Here is a 20,393-nt window from a genome sequence, read left to right as displayed (position 1 = left end):
TCACTGTCATATTATTTTTTTAAAGTACTGTGATATCATTGAGATAGTTTTATAACTGCCTAGTGCACTGTAATAGGAGAGAGTATGTGAGCACAGGGAGTTTACATTATTGGATGATGTTACAGCTTCTGGGTGTAAATGCAGGAGTATGGCTTGGCTTATGAAAAAAATTACTTTTTAAAAACAAAAATTAAACCATAGAATATGATGGTGCTTACTGCACCAGTTCTGATAAGTTAGCTGTGCATTTAATTTTAATCAGAGCAACTGGACATTGGGGAAAATCTTAGAAGTCTTGGACATTTTATTTTGGTAGGGGCTTGCTGTTTTGCATTCAAGGGTGGAGTCCAGGAAGGATTTTTAGCTCATGCCAAATGTTGTGCTTGCTCTAAAGAAATGTAATCTTCATTTCTTGCCCAAAGAATGGATAGATAGCCTAGTTAAAATTTATTGCAGAACAACAGATGAGGACTTGTGTTCATTTTACACTTTATCTAAGTTGTATAGTTGCTATCTCAGTATTGATAACATGTAATCAGTTTTGATTATTTGTAAAAGACCCTTTTCACACCCAGAAAAACTGGCACAATGGCCGTCTTAATTGTCGGTGGAATTATGAGCGTTCCACACAAAAATTTGATGATTCATGTGCTGCACCGAATGTGCTTCCTGTTCGCTGTGCCATTTGGGAATGTTGCTACAACTGGATTCCCCCACCCCTGTCCCCTGGGAGGGAATTCACAGTAGCCTAAAGTGGAAGCTCAAAAAGTCGTATTGGCTTCCTCCACAGTTTTCCACCTCAAATGATGACATTTCAGATCCAACCAATGTTCTGGAAATGCCAAAACTGGGGGAAGAAGGAAAGGAGGAAATATTTGCTTTGAAAGCAGGTGCTCTTGCTTTCGCGTTTTACTGGATCCAATGGGGGTGGGGGTGGAGCTATTTGACACACTGGTAGAATAAGGGACTGTGACACAGGAATAATATGAAAATTTGGCCTTTTTTGCAACTAATATTTGATTTAGCTAGTATTGAGGGTGATATCAGATATTACAAACACAGGTAAAAATGGTTAAATAAGAAAGAAGCTCATATTGTATAGGTGTCTGCAGCCTTTACAACTTTCCTGTGAAACCTCCTTTCAGAAATTACAAACCGGCACCACCAGTCAAACCAGGGTTTGATAGTGCTTGTGTGTACAACATTCAAAGCTGCTCTCAATATTATTTTTATATGTGATGCTGACATTGTACTCTTTTGCACTAACTATTAAAATGTTTTGATTAATGCAGCATGGAAAGAAGAACAAAACAGACTGTGCATGAATATTCTGACCAACATGGGTGATAATATTTTGATTACAAACCTATTGAATCAAAAACTGATTTAAGCATCATTTATGAAAATTACTTTAACCATAATTCACCTCCACTAGATGAGGCCCACAGATGTTTCACACTGGCAGGTATGGAAAGTGGGGAGGAACTTATGCTGTGCTTCCTCCCCTGCCTCATCAGTACGGCTAATATTGTGTTCTCTTGTAAACAACTGGAAGCCCAAATATGCAGTTCTCCGAGACTGTAGCTGTGGTAACATTTTGGAACATCAGGCAGATGTGAACTGAACAAAGGGGAGATGAGGAAGAATTCTGTAGCAGATAAAATTGTGCATGTATTTGTCTTTACAAACCCACCGTTTTAAATCTAAATCAGAATACATAGAAAAGTTGTGCTTCAGGATTTCAGACAGTGAGTTAAGGCTGGTTAGGATATTTGGCACTACCTATCAGTTAACATTCCAACATGTTTTTCAAATCATGGAGTCTTTTCTAGCTATACAGCTTTGAATTCCCCAAATCTCAACAGCTTCTTTGTGGTTTCTGATTACAAGAGTCACAGAAAATTAGAGGCTTTATCACAAAGGCTAAAAATGAAACAATTTTTTTGAGGAGTGTCAAACTAAACTTCAGAAAAGTCATGAATGAAATCCCCTGTGCACATTTTGGGTGACAGCCTCAACATTACTGAGCATCTGTCAGTCTGAAAAATGACAGCAAAGACAACTTTTTTAAAAAGTAAATTTTTCCTTTATATTATGGAGTTGCTATCCTGGGGTATTTCCTTTACATTTGGTTAATAAAAGGTAAAAGACCATTTGGAACTAATTTTGTGGAATAGTGGGACAAAGAAGAGCAGTAGAATGTGGAGAACTCAATAGCATGAGACAGTGTGTTAAGAAACAGAGAAACAAAAGGGGATGAGATAAGTTGAATCTGACAACAAATTCCATGTGGTCCCAGCTGCTTCTAGGAATTTGCACGGATTTTTACATTTATTGCTCATATTGCAGTGTGGTACTGTCTGTAGCTTCAGAAATAACTGCCACATGTTGGTTCTCAGAAAGAATGGCCATAACTTATGAGATCAGAGAAAGCAGCATCCCTGGCAGCAATTGTCTACCACATACCTTGGGATAAAGTTAATAATGGCACTACCCTTTCAACCTTTTCAGACAAGAATCCTAGGATCATAGAGCTAGAAGGGGCCGTACAGGTCATCTACTCCAACCTCCTGCTCAGTGAAGGATCAGACATGCACTCTACTTTATCATCATATATAGTCTGTCTTTCCTCTTGGTCTTGTTTGTTTTTTAAAAATCCTAACAAAAGTAACAACAATTGTGGTGATTTCATCCATTATAGGCCAGAGAGTAACCCAATTGCAGGTCATGACCCACCAGGTAGAATCATAGAATAACAGAGTTGGAAGGATCCTCCTGGGCCATCTAGTCCAACCCCCTACACAATTAAGGACATTTGCAACCCTATTTCTCATCCACTGTAACTTGCCACCCCTTTGAACCTTTACAGTATACTATTAGTCTTTCTGACAGATGGTTATCCAGCCTCTGTTTAAAAATTTCCATAGATGGAGAACCCACCACCTCCTGAGGAAGCCTGTTCCACTGACAAACCTCTCTAACTATCAGGAACTTCTTCCGGATGTTTAGACGGAATTTCTTTTGAATTCATTTCATCCCATTGGTTCTGGTCTATCCCTCCAGGGCAAGAGAGAACAAATCTGCTCCATCCTCTATATGGCACCCTTTTAAATACTTGAAGATTGTTATCAGATCCCCTATCAGTCGTCTCCTCTCCAGGTTAAACAGACCAAGCTTCACCAGCCTTTCCTCATAAGACTGGGTCTCCAAACCCCTCATCATCTTTGTTGCCCTCCTCTGGACACGCTCCAGTTTGATACTCTGTTTGATGCAGCCCAAAATCCCATTTGCCTTTTTAGCCATCAAGTCACACTGCTGACTCATGTTCAATGTATGATCTACTGAGACTCCTTGATCCTTTTCACACATACTACTGTCAAGATAAGTCTCCTCCATCCTATATTGCTGTATTTGGTTTTTCCTACCTAATTGCAGAAGTTTACATTTGTCCCAACTGGATTTCATTTTATTCAGTTTAGCCCACTTCTCGAGCCTATCAAGATCATCCTGTATTCTAATTCGTTCTTTTGTTGTGTTTGCTACCCCTCCCAGTTTAGTATTGTCTGCACATTTAATAAGTACCCCCTCTAATCCCTCATCCAAATTATTTATAAATATGTTGAACAACACAGGCACCCGGACTGATCCCTGGGCACATCACTTGTCACTCTTCTCCAAAAGGATGCTGAACCATTAACAAGTACCCTCTGGGTACGATCTGTCAACCAGTTATCGATCCACCTGACAGAATTAGGATCCATACTGCATTTTACCAACATTTTGTCAAGTTGAAAACAACGGTCTACTATAACTGGTTTACATATTCTAGACCAGGGGCTATTCTAGAGAGGGGCTCATGGAAATTGTAGTCCATGGACATCTGGAGGACCACAGGTTGACTTCCCCTGTTCTAGACCTTTGTGCCAAATATGTTTACATGTCACTGAAAAGACTTGCTTGTTTAACATAGAACAAGTTGGGTTGAATAGAAAATGTGTGTTATGTATTAATTTTGATGGCTTTACTTTGTGAATCAATATGTGTTTGAATTTTTGAAAATGAAACAGGAGATATTAACTCCCTCACTGAATAATTTCAGAGTCTTTTGTGGGTCAGATCTCTAGTCTTGCAATGTAGAGTTACCTTTTGAGGAAATATTCATCTACTAGCTGTAGGCCCCAACCCCTGTCTGTTCTCCCACAGCATTTGGTGCAGCAATGGGATTTTACCTCCTTTTTCAGTGCTCCAGTGCCAGAACCACAGATGATCGTGTTACAACCAATTCATCAGGGATCAAGTAACACAGAATCAGAAAGGTTGCAATAATATAGGCTTGGGTGCATAGTCCCAACAGTTCATTACTTAAAAAAAAAACTCTTTGATGGTCCAGCCCCTTTTAACTATCTGTCTTTTCCAGTGCTGTCAATGTTTGTTTTCAGAGTCAGAGTACCTTTATTGACATTGGATGTGAGGGTGAGTTTCAAGTGACTCTGCTCAAGCCACCCTGCCACGGCTTCCAAACATCTGGCAAACGGTCCTGGGGAAGAGTCCATATCTCCATGAGGAGATATGGCTGGGTGTCATCTGCATATTGATGCCAATCCTGAAAAGTATGGGACTGGAGTTTCTGAAGGATCATCTTTTCCCATGTGTCTCTACCTGAGAATTAAGACTGCAGGGAAAGGTTCGCCGGACTGTCTCTCCAAACAAAGAAGTTCATCTAGTGGGCACACAAGAGAGGGGCCTTTCAGTGGCTACCCACAGTTATAGAACAAACTCCCCAGGGAAGTACACCTGGTGAACTTTCAGGTGGCAGCTGAAGACACTGTTATGTAGGACTGCATTTGACTAGTTTAGTCTTTTATTTCTTGGTAGTCCTAATTGAGTTCCCCTGACTTTCAGTGTTCAGGAGGTAGCTGAAGACAGTTTTCTTTATGACTGCATTTATTTATTGGCTGTCTTGGGATTTTAAATTGTGGGGTTTGGGGTGAGGTTTTAACAAATTATTTTATCCCCATTGTCAGCTGTCATGAGCTCTGTGAAATAGAAAGACCACTACAACGGTTTGTATACCACCCTTCTCCCTTTTCTGAACCAACTGGGTAGGGAATGTAGGTAGGTGGGTAGAAAGAAAAGCTTGGGTCATGGTGTCTATTGGAATCAGAGCATGGGGTAGATGACTAACAGAGAGCTGCCTTGATTAAAAAAAGGATGGAAGACTACTATATAAGCAGGAGAATCATTACTTTCACTTGGTGCATATATGGCTTGCAGCAGTTGGATTCACTGCATGAAGACAACTGTGCATATGGCAGATGCTGTAGGAAGTGCCATTGTTTTCCATAGTAAACATATGATAAAAGTGTGGCTGTTTTGTGCACATGTATGTACATCTTTCAACATGGCTGAATGTGAGGCTGGAAGCCTGACATCATCAAAATGAAAGATGAGCTCAATCTGTCCCTTTAGCATTCACAAAATACTGGCTTTTTTCACATTCATAATCAATAAGACAAGTGATGTACAACAACTGAAATAAAGTGTTTTTTTGGAATTGTCTTTTGGAATAGGTATGACATTCTTGTGGTTTGTAGACAAGTTTTTGGAAAGTTTGCTTTGGATTTTTTTTTGTGTGTGTGAATTCACAAGCTAAGCTTGGTTTGCTCTATCACTGTAGAGCTTTGAAAATGTGCTAATTTGCTTTGTGCCCTACTTGATTTGTGCCCAGTTTGCTTTGGTTGGGGGAAATAAATGAGCTTGTGTGCCATAGGCAATGATGGCTGTATTGTGCAGCATGGAAAACTGACTTCTGTACGCATTTTCAGGTCTGCTGAAATGCCTTCCTGGCAACTCTGAACCGCGGCACTTCTCTTTAGAAAATCATGTTCATTCTGACTTGTAGCAGTGGTAGAAGTCAACCATCTTGTTTGGGGGAAAGGTACTCACAGACTTGTGATGACAAGAGGTCAATATCCCCTCCCAAATATGTCATGGCCCCTCCCTGAGTTATCAGCCTGCTTAAAAAAATCTTTAGCCATTTTCTGTCTTGAAGATATAAGGGGGGCAATGTGCAGATAATTTTTGTCCACCTTACCTTGGAATGATTGGGGAAGGGAAAGCCACGTCAGCTGAAGCTGACCCAATTTATCCTTTGCCATTTGATGTTTATGCACGTTTGTGTTATTGGGGTTTTTGGGGGGAGGGAGGGGGATTGATAGCATGCACCTTTTCAGCCAGCCTTATGAGGAGCTGTAGAACCTTCCCAGGTTTTTTAACTGCCTGGCCTTTACCATCCATGATCCTGTTTCACCAACTGTGCAGATGCAAAGGAAGACTGCAAGGCACACCCAAGGTCCTGGTCAGCTCCAAAGTTGTTTAGCTGTTATTTGATGTGGATAGTGGTGAGACAATGAACACTGATAGTCATCTCACAAGTAATCATGGCTTAACCTGCATGCTGTGAAATTCGCAACATGCCTAATTGGAGGAAGAAGAAATGGAGCTGTTTTTATACCCTAGTTGTTACTGCTTGAAGGAGTCCTAAAGTGATTTACAAATTACTTTCCCTTCCTCTCCCCACAACAGTCATCCTGTGAGGTAGGTGGGACAGAGAGAGCTCTGAGAGAAATTGCTCTGTGAGAACAGCACTATTAGGACTGTGACTAGCCCACTGTCACCTAGTTGGCTACATGTTGAAGAGTGGGGAATCAAACCCAGTTCTACAGATTAGAGTCCACCATGTTAGCTTGGTATGAGGAAGAAAGGACTTGGTATGAGGAAGAAATACAAAATGATAATTTTCTAACGCAATGAAATCATAATTAAAACAAAAACAAACAAGAGATCATTGAAATTGAAATTGTTTATATTCTAGAACAGCTGTCAATATTTAGATAAAGATGTTTCTTTGAATACTGAGATTAACAATTCTCTTTTTATAACCTAGGTGATTCTGACATATAAGGGCCATTTTCTTTTAAGTTGTCTTCTCCCCCTTCCCCCTCCTCCACTGTTTAAGGCCGTACTAGGAATTTGTAGAGAAATAAAGAAAGAATAATTTGACAATTCAAGGTATTTAAAAATATGCCTTGAGTCTCCCCAAAGCAAACATTTAAAAACAAAATTATGGAACTTCTTTTGGAAAAATTATATCAATATATTTCTTTTTCCCTATGATTTCATAGTACCACAGGCCCTCTTGGGGTGCAGAAGCAAACCTGACCACATTTTTCCAGGCTTACATCATCTGTTTCACTCACACTTTCACATCCTGCATTAAACCTCCTGCATGCACATCAACAAGACAGGACTGTAAAAGGAGTGTAACTGGGGAACTGTTTTTTGCGATATTTGATAGGAGCAATTGTGTGCACTGCTGTTTTAGAGTAACTGTGGCTATACTCTGCAATGTCAACAAAAGTCACTTTTGCCATATGGAAACTTAATTATGTCAGGATGATCTGTTCCAAAACACTTTAGAGAAATTCAAGTCATTTAAAGAAATCTGTTTTTAAAAAGCATTTGAGAATCAAACCTTTCTTAAAAAGCAGTGTTCATATTTCAGAGTTAGAACTTACAGTTAACAGATTTGAGAATAATAAAAAGGAGGTTTTAGTTATTTTTAGGTGGTTGGAAATTTATTAGGTGAGAAGCAAACATACATATTTCCCTGCAATCCTTCAGTATAAGTTTAATTTTGCTTTCCTTTAAAGTACTGAGTAAAATTCTGGCTCAGCCAAAAATCAAGACAAACATCCCTTTCTTTCCTTTAGCACACACAGGCATTGTTGAGGAAAATTATAAAGCATTCAAATATCAAACTCTAGTTAAGAAGGTCTTTTGGCTTGGTTATGAATACACCTTGTTTTCTATACTGTCATAATATCCTTGATCCTACAATTTATCATTCTAGGGGTAAGGTATTTTGCGGGTGGGTATATTGAACCCTTAAAAAATGAGTATTTCCAATACCTGCATAGTATTTGGGGGGGCATGAGTTTGAATTATTTAAAGCAGTGGTCCCCAACCCCCAGTCCGGGGACCGGTCCATAGATCAGTCGGTACCGGGCGGCGGCTCCTCCTCTTCCTCCTCCCTGGCTGCTGCCTCGGGGGCTGCCCTGCCGCTCTGCTGCCAGCTTATCTTTGGTGTTCTCCAGCAGCCGCCATGGCTGGGGCTCCCCCTTGGCATGGCACTGCACAGCTGCTGTTGATTTTAACACTGGTAAAGTGGGACACCATTGACTGGGGGGGGTTCTTGATTAAAGATTTGGTCTATATGGAGCAACAAAAAGTTTCATAGAATGTAAAAGTAGTATTGTAATATATATATATTTAATTTCAACATAAGTACAATTTGCCAGGTGCCCTCAGATGTCCCTCCAAAAGTGGGACAATCTGGTCACCTTATTGTTGGCTGAACTCGCTATGAAAGTGGATTTTCTATTGGCTGTTACAACAATCAAGCAAGTAATCAAGTTAGCAGCCTTTCAGGTGAACCCACCATTTTTTAAGGGTTTTTTTCCTGAAAGGGTAGTCCTTTGATTCCATGTTTCTGTTTAAATTAGTTTCTAGGTTCTAACTCTCTAAGGATGTTATTTTGCCCATCTTTTCCCCTACACAAAGTCCCAAGGAGTGAGTCTTACATTTCTTAGATGTTTTAAAAAAAACAACTGAATTCTGCAGGGATACAACACTGTTTGTTTGCTTTGCTGGTCTTAAGAGGAAAGAGGGCTTCATCCTGAACTTTATCCTGGTGGGTTGTCATTACTATTAAGGATTGCTGTGGTTTGGCCAGTTTGCCATGCCACCTAAGCAACCACACCCATTCAACTATAGCTATGGTTTCATCAGTACTGTTGGAGTACTGTTGATGAAGATTTGCTTGTTGTCAGCCGATATGTTTGTATACTACTGCACTTTGGATCTGCAGAAGAGGTGAGAAGTTCAGGTGGGGGAAGGCAGTAATTCATTCACTGTCCAAGTGAGGAAAGCATTCCCTGCCTTCCTTGTTAGAATCCCCATGTGGGACTGCACAGATCAGTGATTAAAACAAAGTTACACTTAGCTGTAACTATTGTTCACTGAGTATGTTCTGTGCAGGCACACATAACCTCCCCCCTGCCCCACTGCATACTTTGACTTTGGCAGCACTAGAGATACTGAGAGTGGGCATGTGGTAATTGGGCAAGAGTTTCTGGCTCCTGTGTACAGCCCCCCTGGAGACTTTTAGCTGTAAGACTGCTCATGCTCAGTCCCCTCCATGTGTGCCTGCACAAAAGACAGTCAATGAACAATAGTTACAGCTAAGTGCAATTCTGTGTTTTTTCTCTTCTTTTCAGTCTGTTGTGATACTTGCAAGAATTATTTCATGGTGCTTTGGGTCCCCCCCCCACACACACACACAAACAATCTCTGTCTGGACATAGAGCTGGAAGGTTTTGCAGACATCATTTGTGCTTTTCCAGTGCTTGGCTTACATAAAATCTTGAATTTAATAACCAGCTCCAGAACAGAAGCGGATACTCCATAAATCACTTTAATAGCCAAGCTGCAAATTATAACCATTTATTTTTGGTCAGAGTCGCTCAGGGACAAAAAGACTGAATATTTACAGATCACCCAATCCGTTTATATGGCTCTAGTTGATCTTTCTTCATTCACCTTAAAAGCTAGTGCTGTAAACAAACCCTGAAGCATTTGGCCACAAATTTAGTTTTCAGAGTAAAACTACCAGTGCCTTGTAATATCTAATTCATTTACAAAAAATATCTTAAGAATTCACAACTAATTTTTGATGAATATAAGGAGTTGTGGTGACAAGCTTAGCCTATAAACTATAAAGGATCCAATGCATGAGCAGCAGACCCTTAGATCCTAGTCAGTCTGTTTTAAAATTTAAGCTCGGTTTAACTTGCTGCCATAATTTTGAACATGGTGTTACAACTACTGATTGTTAGTATCTGAGTATTTCATCAGTGGGAGTGAATGGCAGGAGATGGCCAGGATAGTTAAAAGTATTTAGTCATCCTATGCAGGTATACTGCCTTGAACCTCTGCAGTGCTAGGAATGGTGCAAATTGAACCTCTGCAGTGCTAGGAGCAGCAGAGGGGCTTGGTTTGGATATGACAAGAGTTGTAAACTAGGCAACTTGCCTCCTCCTGTACTCTTGGCAGCTAAGCTGAACCCCTTTGGTAAGCTTTCTCCTTTTTGTGCTACCAAATCAGGTGTGTGAACAGATAATAGTAGACAATTAGCTCCGGAGATGGCTTAGCTAAGTTTCTGTTCTTGTTATGTTGCTATTGTTGGGATCACTGAAGTTTTGTTGTTTAGAACCACTGTTGGATTGTTATTGTTTTATATTGACTACTAGATTTTAAGCCCATTTTACTGTAGATAAAATGGGCGCTAGATGGCATTGGCACGGGGCAAGGGTAGGCCTGGCTGGCGTAGCACAGGGCAGCACAGGGCCGCAGGAGGCTTGCCCCCCTTCCCCACGGCGGAGCGCAGAAGGTGTTGGGGAGGGCCGGGGCTACATGGAGGGGAAGCGGCGTACCTTTTGTCGGCTTCGGCTCCTGATCTGGCAGGCTTCTGAACGCCGTAGTCCGGGCGGAGGTGAGGCGGGCGGCGACGCTGTGAGGCGGCTCCGCCCGGCGGCAGAAAGCTTCCCGCCCCCCCCCACCCACCGACGCTCCCGAGGCTCTCTGGAGCCTTCTGCCGCCGGGCGGAGCGGGCTCACAGCGTCTACGACGCTGTGAGCCCGCTGCGGCCGGCGGCAGAAGGCTTCCCGCCCCCCCCCACCCATCCACCCCCCCGAGGCTCTCTGGAGCCTTCTGCCGCCGGGCGGAGCGGGCTCACAGCGTCTACGATGCTGTGAGCCCGCTGCGGCCGGCGGCAGAAGGCTTCCCGCCCCCCCCACCCATCCACCCCCCCGAGGCTCTCTGGAGCCTTCTGCCGCGGGCCGCAGCGGGCTCACAGCGTCTACGACGCTGTGAGCCCGCTACGGGCCGCGGCAGAAGGCTTCCCGTCCCCCCCCACCCATCCACCCCCCCGAGGCTCTCTGGAGCCTTCTGCCGCGGGCCGCAGCGGGCTCACAGCGTCTACGACGCTGTGAGCCCGCTACGGCCCGCGGCAGAAGGCTTCCCGTCCCCCCCCACCCATCCACCCCCCCGAGGCTCTCTGGAGCCTTCTGCCGCGGGCCGCAGCGGGCTCACAGCGTCTACGACGCTGTGAGCCCGCTACGGGCCGCGGCAGAAGGCTTCCCGTTCCCCCCCCACCCATCCACCCCCCCGAGGCTCTCTGGAGCCTTCTGCCGCGGGCCGCAGCGGGCTCACAGCGTCTACGACGCTGTGAGCCCGCTACGGCCCGCGGCAGAAGGCTTCCCGTCCCCCCCCCCACCCATCCACCCCCCCGAGGCTCTCTGGAGCCTTCTGCCGCGGGCCGCAGCGGGCACACAGCGTCTACGACGCTGTGAGCCCGCTACGGCCCGCGGCAGAAGGTTCCCGTCCCCCCCCACCCATCCACCCCCCCGAGGCTCTCTGGAGCCTTCTGCCGCGGGCCGCAGCGGGCACACAGCGTCTACGACGCTGTGAGCCCGCTACGGCCCGCGGCAGAAGGCTTCCCGTCCCCCCCTCCACCCATCCACCCCCCCGAGGCTCTCTGGAGCCTTCTGCCGCGGGCCGCAGCGGGCTCACAGCGTCTACGACGCTGTGAGCCCGCTGCGGCCGGCGGCAGAAGGCTTCCCGCCCCCCCCCACCCATCCACCCCCCCGAGGCTCTCTGGAGCCTTCTGCCGCCGGGCGGAGCGGGCTCACAGCGTCTACGATGCTGTGAGCCCGCTGCGGCCGGCGGCAGAAGGCTTCCCGCCCCCCCCACCCATCCACCCCCCCGAGGCTCTCTGGAGCCTTCTGCCGCGGGCCGCAGCGGGCTCACAGCGTCTACGACGCTGTGAGCCCGCTACGGGCCGCGGCAGAAGGCTTCCCGTCCCCCCCACCCATCCACCCCCCCGAGGCTCTCTGGAGCCTTCTGCCGCGGGCCGCAGCGGGCTCACAGCGTCTACGACGCTGTGAGCCCGCTACGGCCCGCGGCAGAAGGCTTCCCGTCCCCCCCCACCCATCCACCCCCCCGAGGCTCTCTGGAGCCTTCTGCCGCGGGCCGCAGCGGGCTCACAGCGTCTACGACGCTGTGAGCCCGCTACGGGCCGCGGCAGAAGGCTTCCCGTTCCCCCCCCACCCATCCACCCCCCCGAGGCTCTCTGGAGCCTTCTGCCGCGGGCCGCAGCGGGCACACAGCGTCTACGACGCTGTGAGCCCGCTACGGCCCGCGGCAGAAGGCTTCCCGTCCCCCCCCACCCATCCACCCCCCCCGAGGCTCTCTGGAGCCTTCTGCCGCGGGCCGCAGCGGGCACACAGCGTCTACGACGCTGTGAGCCCGCTACGGCCCGCGGCAGAAGGCTTCCCGTCCCCCCCCACCCATCCACCCCCCCGAGGCTCTCTGGAGCCTTCTGCCGCGGGCCGCAGCGGGCACACAGCGTCTACGACGCTGTGAGCCCGCTACGGCCCGCGGCAGAAGGCTTCCCGTCCCCCCCCACCCATCCACCCCCCCCGAGGCTCTCTGGAGCCTTCTGCCGCGGGCCGCAGCGGGCACACAGCGTCTACGACGCTGTGAGCCCGCTACGGCCCGCGGCAGAAGGCTTCCCGTCCCCCCCCACCCATCCACCCCCCCGAGGCTCTCTGGAGCCTTCTGCCGCGGGCCGCAGCGGGCACACAGCGTCTACGACGCTGTGAGCCCGCTACGGCCCGCGGCAGAAGGCTTCCCGTCCCCCCCTCCACCCATCCACCCCCCCGAGGCTCTCTGGAGCCTTCTGCCGCGGGCCGCAGCGGGCACACAGCGTCTACGACGCTGTGAGCCCGCTACGGCCCGCGGCAGAAGGCTTCCCGTCCCCCCCCACCCATCCACCCCCCCGAGGCTCTCTGGAGCCTTCTGCCGCGGGCCGCAGCGGGCTCACAGCGTCTACGACGCTGTGAGCCCGCTACGGGCCGCGGCAGAAGGCTTCCCGTTCCCCCCCCACCCATCCACCCCCCCGAGGCTCTCTGGAGCCTTCTGCCGCGGGCCGCAGCGGGCACACAGCGTCTACGACGCTGTGAGCCCGCTACGGCCCGCGGCAGAAGGCTTCCCGTCCCCCCCCACCCATCCACCCCCCCCGAGGCTCTCTGGAGCCTTCTGCCGCGGGCCGCAGCGGGCACACAGCGTCTACGACGCTGTGAGCCCGCTACGGCCCGCGGCAGAAGGCTTCCCGTCCCCCCCCACCCATCCACCCCCCCGAGGCTCTCTGGAGCCTTCTGCCGCGGGCCGCAGCGGGCACACAGCGTCTACGACGCTGTGAGCCCGCTACGGCCCGCGGCAGAAGGCTTCCCGTCCCCCCCCACCCATCCACCCCCCCCGAGGCTCTCTGGAGCCTTCTGCCGCGGGCCGCAGCGGGCACACAGCGTCTACGACGCTGTGAGCCCGCTACGGCCCGCGGCAGAAGGCTTCCCGTCCCCCCCCACCCATCCACCCCCCCGAGGCTCTCTGGAGCCTTCTGCCGCGGGCCGCAGCGGGCACACAGCGTCTACGACGCTGTGAGCCCGCTACGGCCCGCGGCAGAAGGCTTCCCGTCCCCCCCTCCACCCATCCACCCCCCCGAGGCTCTCTGGAGCCTTCTGCCGCGGGCCGCAGCGGGCTCACAGCGTCTACGACGCTGTGAGCCCGCTACGGCCCGCGGCAGAAGGCTTCCCGTCCCCCCCCCACCCATCCACCCCCCCGAGGCTCTCTGGAGCCTTCTGCCGCGGGCCGCAGCGGGCTCACAGCATCTACGACGCTGTGAGCCCGCTACGGCCCGTGGCAGAAGGCTTCCCGTCCCCCCCCCACCCATCCACCCCCCCGAGGCTCTCTGGAGCCTTCTGCCGCGGGCCGCAGCGGGCTCACAGCGTCTACGACGCTGTGAGCCCGCTACGGCCCGCGGCAGAAGGCTTCCCGTCCCCCCCCCACCCATCCACCCCCCCAAGGCTCTCTGGAGCCTTCTGCCGCGGGCCGCAGCGGGCTCACAGCGTCTACGACGCTGTGAGCCCGCTACGGCCCGCGGCAGAAGGCTTCCCGTCCCCCCCCCACCCATCCACCCCCCCGAGGCTCTCTGGAGCCTTCTGCCGCGGGCCGCAGCGGGCTCACAGCGTCTACGACGCTGTGAGCCCGCTACGGCCCGCGGCAGAAGGCTTCCCGTCCCCCCCCCACCCATCCACCCCCCCGAGGCTCTCTGGAGTCTTCTCTCGGCCGGCGGAGCAGGCTCGCAGCGTCCACAACGCTGCGAGGCCGCTCCGCCGGCCAAGAGAAGGCTTCCCGGCCCACCCCCCAGCCGAGGCTCTCACCAGGCGGGCCGCCATTTTCCAAGCGAGTGAAGCAGGCAATGGGGAGCCGCGCTTCGCGCGGCTCCCCATTGACTGCCTGGGGCGGGATTGCCACTCGGAGGGGCCAATCAGGAGCCGCTTCGCGGCTCCTGATTGGCCCCCCCCGAGTTTTTATCCCGGACCGGTCCCGCCCTAACTCCTCCCCACTACCCCTTACTCCTTTATACAGTCCGTGGCGCCCGTGGCGCCACGGGCTGTTTACAGATGTTGTGTGTTGACTCTTTCCATGTTTCCTCCTATGATGTTGTATGTAAACCGCCCTGAGCCATATGGAAGGGCAGTATAGAAATCAAATAAATAAATACATAAATAAATAATTCAGAAAGATGTTATAATAATGGGAAAGGGATTGCAGAATGTACTATGTACTAATAATCATGCCCATGAAAAACGGTCTAGAAAACTGTCTGGAGATAGGAGAGAGAGAGAGAGAGAGAAGCTGTATACTACGTCAGAACCACTCTTTCAGAACCACAATAGATTCTTTGGGTCAGTTTTCTAAGGAAGTTGACAAAAACATTGTTAGTTTAAAAACAACTGAAATAGGTAATATTCAGCTTCTTGTTATAAAAATGCTCAAAATTCCATTGGGTATGATTCTGTCTTAAACTTTGATTATTGGGGCTGTTTCATGTGTTACGGATTACAAGGTTACCCTGCATGTTTGGAGGGAGTGTACCTGTCTTACTGCATCCATATGGTGCACTCTCTTCATCCATAACATATGAAACAGTGTCCTCATTGCACATGGGAAAGCTGTGCAGCATCTACATTACTGATGAATGGAAAGCTCCCTGTTGCTGTTGGAGGGAGGCACATCCCCCTCCTCTCTGAAGGCTAGGGCAGCTCAGGGTGGGAGGGATAGAAAGCCACTCTGTTCTCTCAGCCAGGCATAGTGTTGTGTTGCTGCCAATGCTTAACACAATAGAAGAAGTTCCCTCCAGGCTACTGTGGAGTGGATGGCTGTGGAATGTGTGTGTGTCTTTGTGTGTGGGAAGAGGGGGGGGGGTAGCAGGAAAAGGGTCGCTGGCTCCACTGCAGTAAAAGTTGCTTGTACTGTGGCAGTCAGTGCCACAACCCTGCAGCATTTGCACTCTTGTCCCCGCCTGCCATGATTCCTCATCTTGGCCTACCTGCAAAGAAGTCACAATATGAAAAGAGGGAGAAGTGACAGGGGCTGCCCTATCAACCTCCTTCCTGCTCCTGCAATCCTCTTGAGGGGAGACGAAGGTAAATACACTGAGGCTGGTTCTTTTTCCCTGCCATCTATTGTGTTCTTTCTTGACAGACTTCTCTAGACTCACCAAGGCACAGCCCAAGTTAACTAACCACTGAGTTCACATTCAGGCAGTCGGGGCTAGGTGATCATGCCAAGCTGCTTTGGCCAGCCAAATAGCAGCAGCAGCCCAGCACTGGCCTTTGTCTCCTCCATCACTACCACTCTTGGCCTGGCCTTGCTGGGAGAGCTAAGAATGGGCTGCAGCTTCCCACACTTGCTACTAAGAGCCACCCCAGCAGACCTGAAGAGAAGGCTTGGTACGGAATCTGGAGCAAGAGCTGCTCTTGCTCCTGAGTGGGGGATATTCTACCAATAGGAAAAAGGCAAACTGGGTGCTTGGCAGCTCCCTTGGATTGCCTTTTTCCTATTGGTCGAATATCCCCCACTGAGAGCCAATCACTTCCTGTTTTAAGATTTGTTGGCCACAATGGTACATGCTTTATTAAATGGAAAGATAGTACCTACTCTCTCATTCTGGGTAATATCCTACTGCATAATTTCTGTATTGCTTAACATTCCATGTTAAATTTTCTCTTGTTTATGTTATTTATAATCCACCTTTTTCACTGAGACTCAAAGGCAAGTTAACCCACATAAATAAACACAAGACGATACATCTGAATACTATTGCACAGTGCTTATTGGATGTTCCATCCTGTTGACTGTAATCTTCTTTGAGTCTCAGTGAAAAGGTGGCCTAAAATTAACATAAATAAATAAAATAAATGAACCTTTGTCTCTAGGAATCTGTGGGATGTCTGAAAGCAAAACACCTTGGAGTGCAGAATCTCTCTGGTAAAAAAAAAAAAAGAATCTCTCTGGTAATCTTATGCTGGGTAATGAATCTGCTACATTGCAGGAAATTCCCTTTGTGTCCAATTATATTCTGCTTGTATATTTGTAGATTGAGCATACAATACAAGCACCATCCAGATCAGGTCTTCTGTGTTGGAATGTGCAAGATCTGTAGTGTGCATGTTTCAACAGCATAAAAAGAATATCTTGAAGGGGGCTTTGGAGGAGGCGTGCATTTAGCATAGTAAGAATAGGAAATTCATGGATTTTTTTCTCAATAATTCCCCTCCCCCATTTTTCAAATACTTTCCTCCAATGTCCTGATTGGCTCTTTGGAGACTTCCTGCTTGTTCAGGCACACTTCCTCCCTGCTTGCCTCCTGAAGGAATGCAGAACACAAATGTTAGTTTAGGGCTGTCTCCTCTCTTTCCATGCAAAGTTTGTTTCTCTTCTTAATAAAATCACTTTATTCTTTTACTCCAGTTCTTTGCAAATTCAATAATATTCTGTTATGCAAAGGAAGCTAAACAACTTCTCACCACTTCATTAAGGTTGACTCGGGTAAGAATATTTTTGTCTGCATAGTCACATCCCTTTCCTTATCCTTTCCTCTCACCTTTCTTTTTGTTTCTTGCTTTAATTTGCAACTCCATTCTTTGGGGAATGACTGCTCTGTTTTTAGAGTGATTTTAAGAAGGACAGTTGCAGGGAGCATACTTGAAGTCAAAGCATCTGTGGCATCTGTGGGGCAGCAAGTCCAGAGAAGATTCAAGTCCAGGACCTTAGAAAGTGGCATCCAACTGAAGTAAGCAGCCCAAGTGCTTCATAGATCATAGTTATAACACCATTTCGTATGAGTTTGTAATGGTGGGTAATAACAACACCTTGCTGTCCAACTATTTAAGCATTTTTCTGCAATGTTAACCGTGATATGGATTTTGCATTTGTCTTATAGATAATGCCAGTGAGGAAAATTCCATGCAAAGCCAACGCTCCTTCTGGATCATTTTTTGCACGGGACAACACTGCAAATTTCTTATCCTGGTGCAGAGATGTAGGAGTGGATGATACTTGTCTATTTGAATCTGAAGGTTTAGGTATGTAAATAATATCCCCATTTTCCTGCTCTTAAAATATAATGCAGTTTGCATTATATCAGATTTTATCTGTCTTTTAAATAATATTCATGGGAGCAGAATCAAATCTATAACAATAATAATTAAATTAACAACAACAAAAAACAGTTGCATTTGGAATGGGCCTTGGATGCTCTGGCTTTCTGAAGACTGCCTCAATTCATAGTTGTGGCTTTTAGAACAAGAAGAGTTGGTTCTTATATGCTGCTTTTCTCTATCCAAAGGAGTCTCAAAGTGGCTTACAGTCGCCTTCCCTTTCCTCTCCCCACAGCAGACACCCCTTGAGGGAGGTGAGGCTGAGAGAGCCCTGATCTTATTGCTCAGTCAGAACAGCTTTATCAGTGCCGTGGCGAGCCCAAGGTCACCCAGCTGGTTGCATGTGGGGGAGCACAGACTCAAACCCAGCTCGCCAGATTGGAAGTCCGCACTCCTACCCATTACACCAAGCTGGCAACAATCATGCCTTGTGGCTCGGTTCGGACATAATACAAACCACAGTTAATTTTAAGCATCTTGGTTTGTGAAACCAGGATTGATTAACATTCAGATCTCTCTCTCTCTCTCTCTCTCTCTCTCCCCTCTCTCTCTGTGTGTGAGAGATAGAGAGGTCATATCCCAGCATGCAGTGTGCCAAGGGTGGTGTCAAGAAACAAACCAGAAAATATCATGTGCACCTATTGTTAAGGCTGACTGTGGTTGATTAGTCATATTATCAAATCCTGGTTTGATGTATCCTTATTACTTGCAGCTAGTGAAGTGACTTGCATTTGGACAATCAAATTGGCCATAATTATTTTAATTAAACAGTGGTTTCATGTAATGTCTGAAGTGAACCCTTGTTTTGAAGGAATATGAATTAAGGACTTGTTTGAACAGACATCAAGACAAGAAGGCTTGATCCTCCTTTTACATGATGTTGACTGCTCTCTGGATCAGTCCTACTCATGTAGAAATTCATAGTTCCTAGGCACAGAAGGCAACTATCCAATATGAAGCTGACAGCTGTTAACCTGAGTTGTCTCTGTTTCACAGAGTCCATTAAATACTTTCCAAAATTAAGCCACAGGATCTTTGAACTTACTGGAATACTGGATTCTTGTGAGGTTTAAATGCTAGCATCTATAGCAGTCCCATCTGGTACTGAAGATTTGTTCAAATGGATTTACTTGTACAGAACTTAAGAAAATCTGCTCCTTTTCCATACTTACCAACTAATGGAAATAAAGGTATTGACATCTCCAATAAACTAATTCTGGATTGTAATTTAATACAAATGACTGAGTAAACCAGTGATCAAGCAGCAGAATGATTATCACTGCAGCTGGCTTGCTGGCTTGCAATCTGTGCTAAGAGCAGTTCAGCTGAAATAGAGTTGCTATTACAAGCTTTAGAAAATTACTACAAGATATTGTTCCTTTGGATGACAGTCAAGGCTGATTAGCTGTTAAATCACGTAACTTCATCTTTTAAAAAAAATAAAAATTGGTTTACACTAATATATCTTATTATTATGTATGGTGCTCTGCAGTGCCGTGCAACTGTGAAAGTTTTGAAGTCCTGTGCTTAACTGAAACAATCTCTTAATTGGTGTTTCTTTTCCCTTGGAATGTTGGGGATTGAATGTTTGAGATGTAACGGGCCTGCATAAAGCAGACTTTGAGAGCGGCCTGATATCATTTGGGACCATGGCCATGGAAAAGACCTTCCCACCATTTCTCCAATTATATTTGGCCACTCTGTATACCTGTATGTCCCAGGAGTGGGGGAAGGTGTCATGACCACCTGCCTTCCCCTCCCTCTGCTGCTGCTTAAAGCAGCTTGGGAGTGAGGCATTTTCATAGCCAAACTAGATCTTATGTCTGACACAAGTTGAGCCCTTCTTCCTCCCAAGCCAAATTGGGCCCTGGAGTGCTTACGGAGATTCATTTCCTGATACTACACCTGTCTTTAAAACAAGGCAGGGAACCCTGACCTAATTTGTGGCAGTTTGGCCTTCAGTTGGAAATATGGCTCATTGTAAAGAGGGGAGAGTTCAATTGCCCCCTTTTTTTGTAGCGCCATAGAGTTTATCTATGTTGCCTCCTTCCATGGACACTCTCTCTCTTTTTTTGGCTGCTCAGTTACACACGTGGGAATGTGAATATGGGCTGACCCTCAGCCTCTAAGGAATAGCCCAGTAGTTCTCATATTTTAGAATATTGTAGTATACACTCACTATTAGGCATAGGTTTACAGAAACTGTTCAGAAAATGGGAACTATTGCTACAGTGACTCCCCTATCTTTAAATTATTCATCCTGAGAACCAAGGCAAAGAGTTAAAATGGCAGAATTTGTATCTTGGATCAGCTCTTCATCAGGAAGCAATGATTTCAGCAGAATCATCATCTTGATAATATAATTTCCTCCCCCCTTCATAGTTCTGTCAGATCTCTTTTGCTACAAAATCTAGGACAACCTTTTGCCTCAAGATTGCGTTTCAGCTGAAGATGAAGGGAATCAATTGTTTGGTAGGGATTGGAATTGAGATAAAACTGAAAAAAAGCTGTTGTGATGGAAGACAAGTCTGTTTGTATAGTGTACTAAATGAACCCACTGTACTGTGTCATCAAGGGGTCTCTGTTTTCAGCTGCTGAAAGGTTTTTTGAATCTGTGCAGCTCTCTTATCTTTGTGGCAACTGATCTGTTGGTATTCAGTTTCGGCATTCTGTTCCTTGCTATCCCTGTTCTATCCTTTTCTTCAGACA

The 20,393-nt window shown here is 47.4% G+C and overlaps 1 protein-coding gene across 3 annotated transcripts in view; it reads left to right on the top strand.

Annotated features, from left to right (window-relative positions):
* Positions 1–20,393, top strand: part of GAS2 (growth arrest specific 2) — a 157,546-nt gene that overhangs the window by 55,679 nt on the left and 81,474 nt on the right. For all 3 annotated transcript variants that reach the window (XM_077322008.1, XM_077322006.1, XM_077322007.1), the window contains one exon: positions 17,468–17,609. In XM_077322008.1, coding sequence (XP_077178123.1) covers positions 17,468–17,609 — 142 coding nt within the window. The remainder of the gene's footprint in view (positions 1–17,467; positions 17,610–20,393) is intronic.

Source organism: Paroedura picta, chromosome 2 (genome assembly GCF_049243985.1).
Source record: "Paroedura picta isolate Pp20150507F chromosome 2, Ppicta_v3.0, whole genome shotgun sequence".
Classification (NCBI taxonomy): Eukaryota; Metazoa; Chordata; class Lepidosauria; order Squamata; family Gekkonidae; genus Paroedura; species Paroedura picta.
This window is presented reverse-complemented; position numbering and strand designations above follow the sequence as displayed.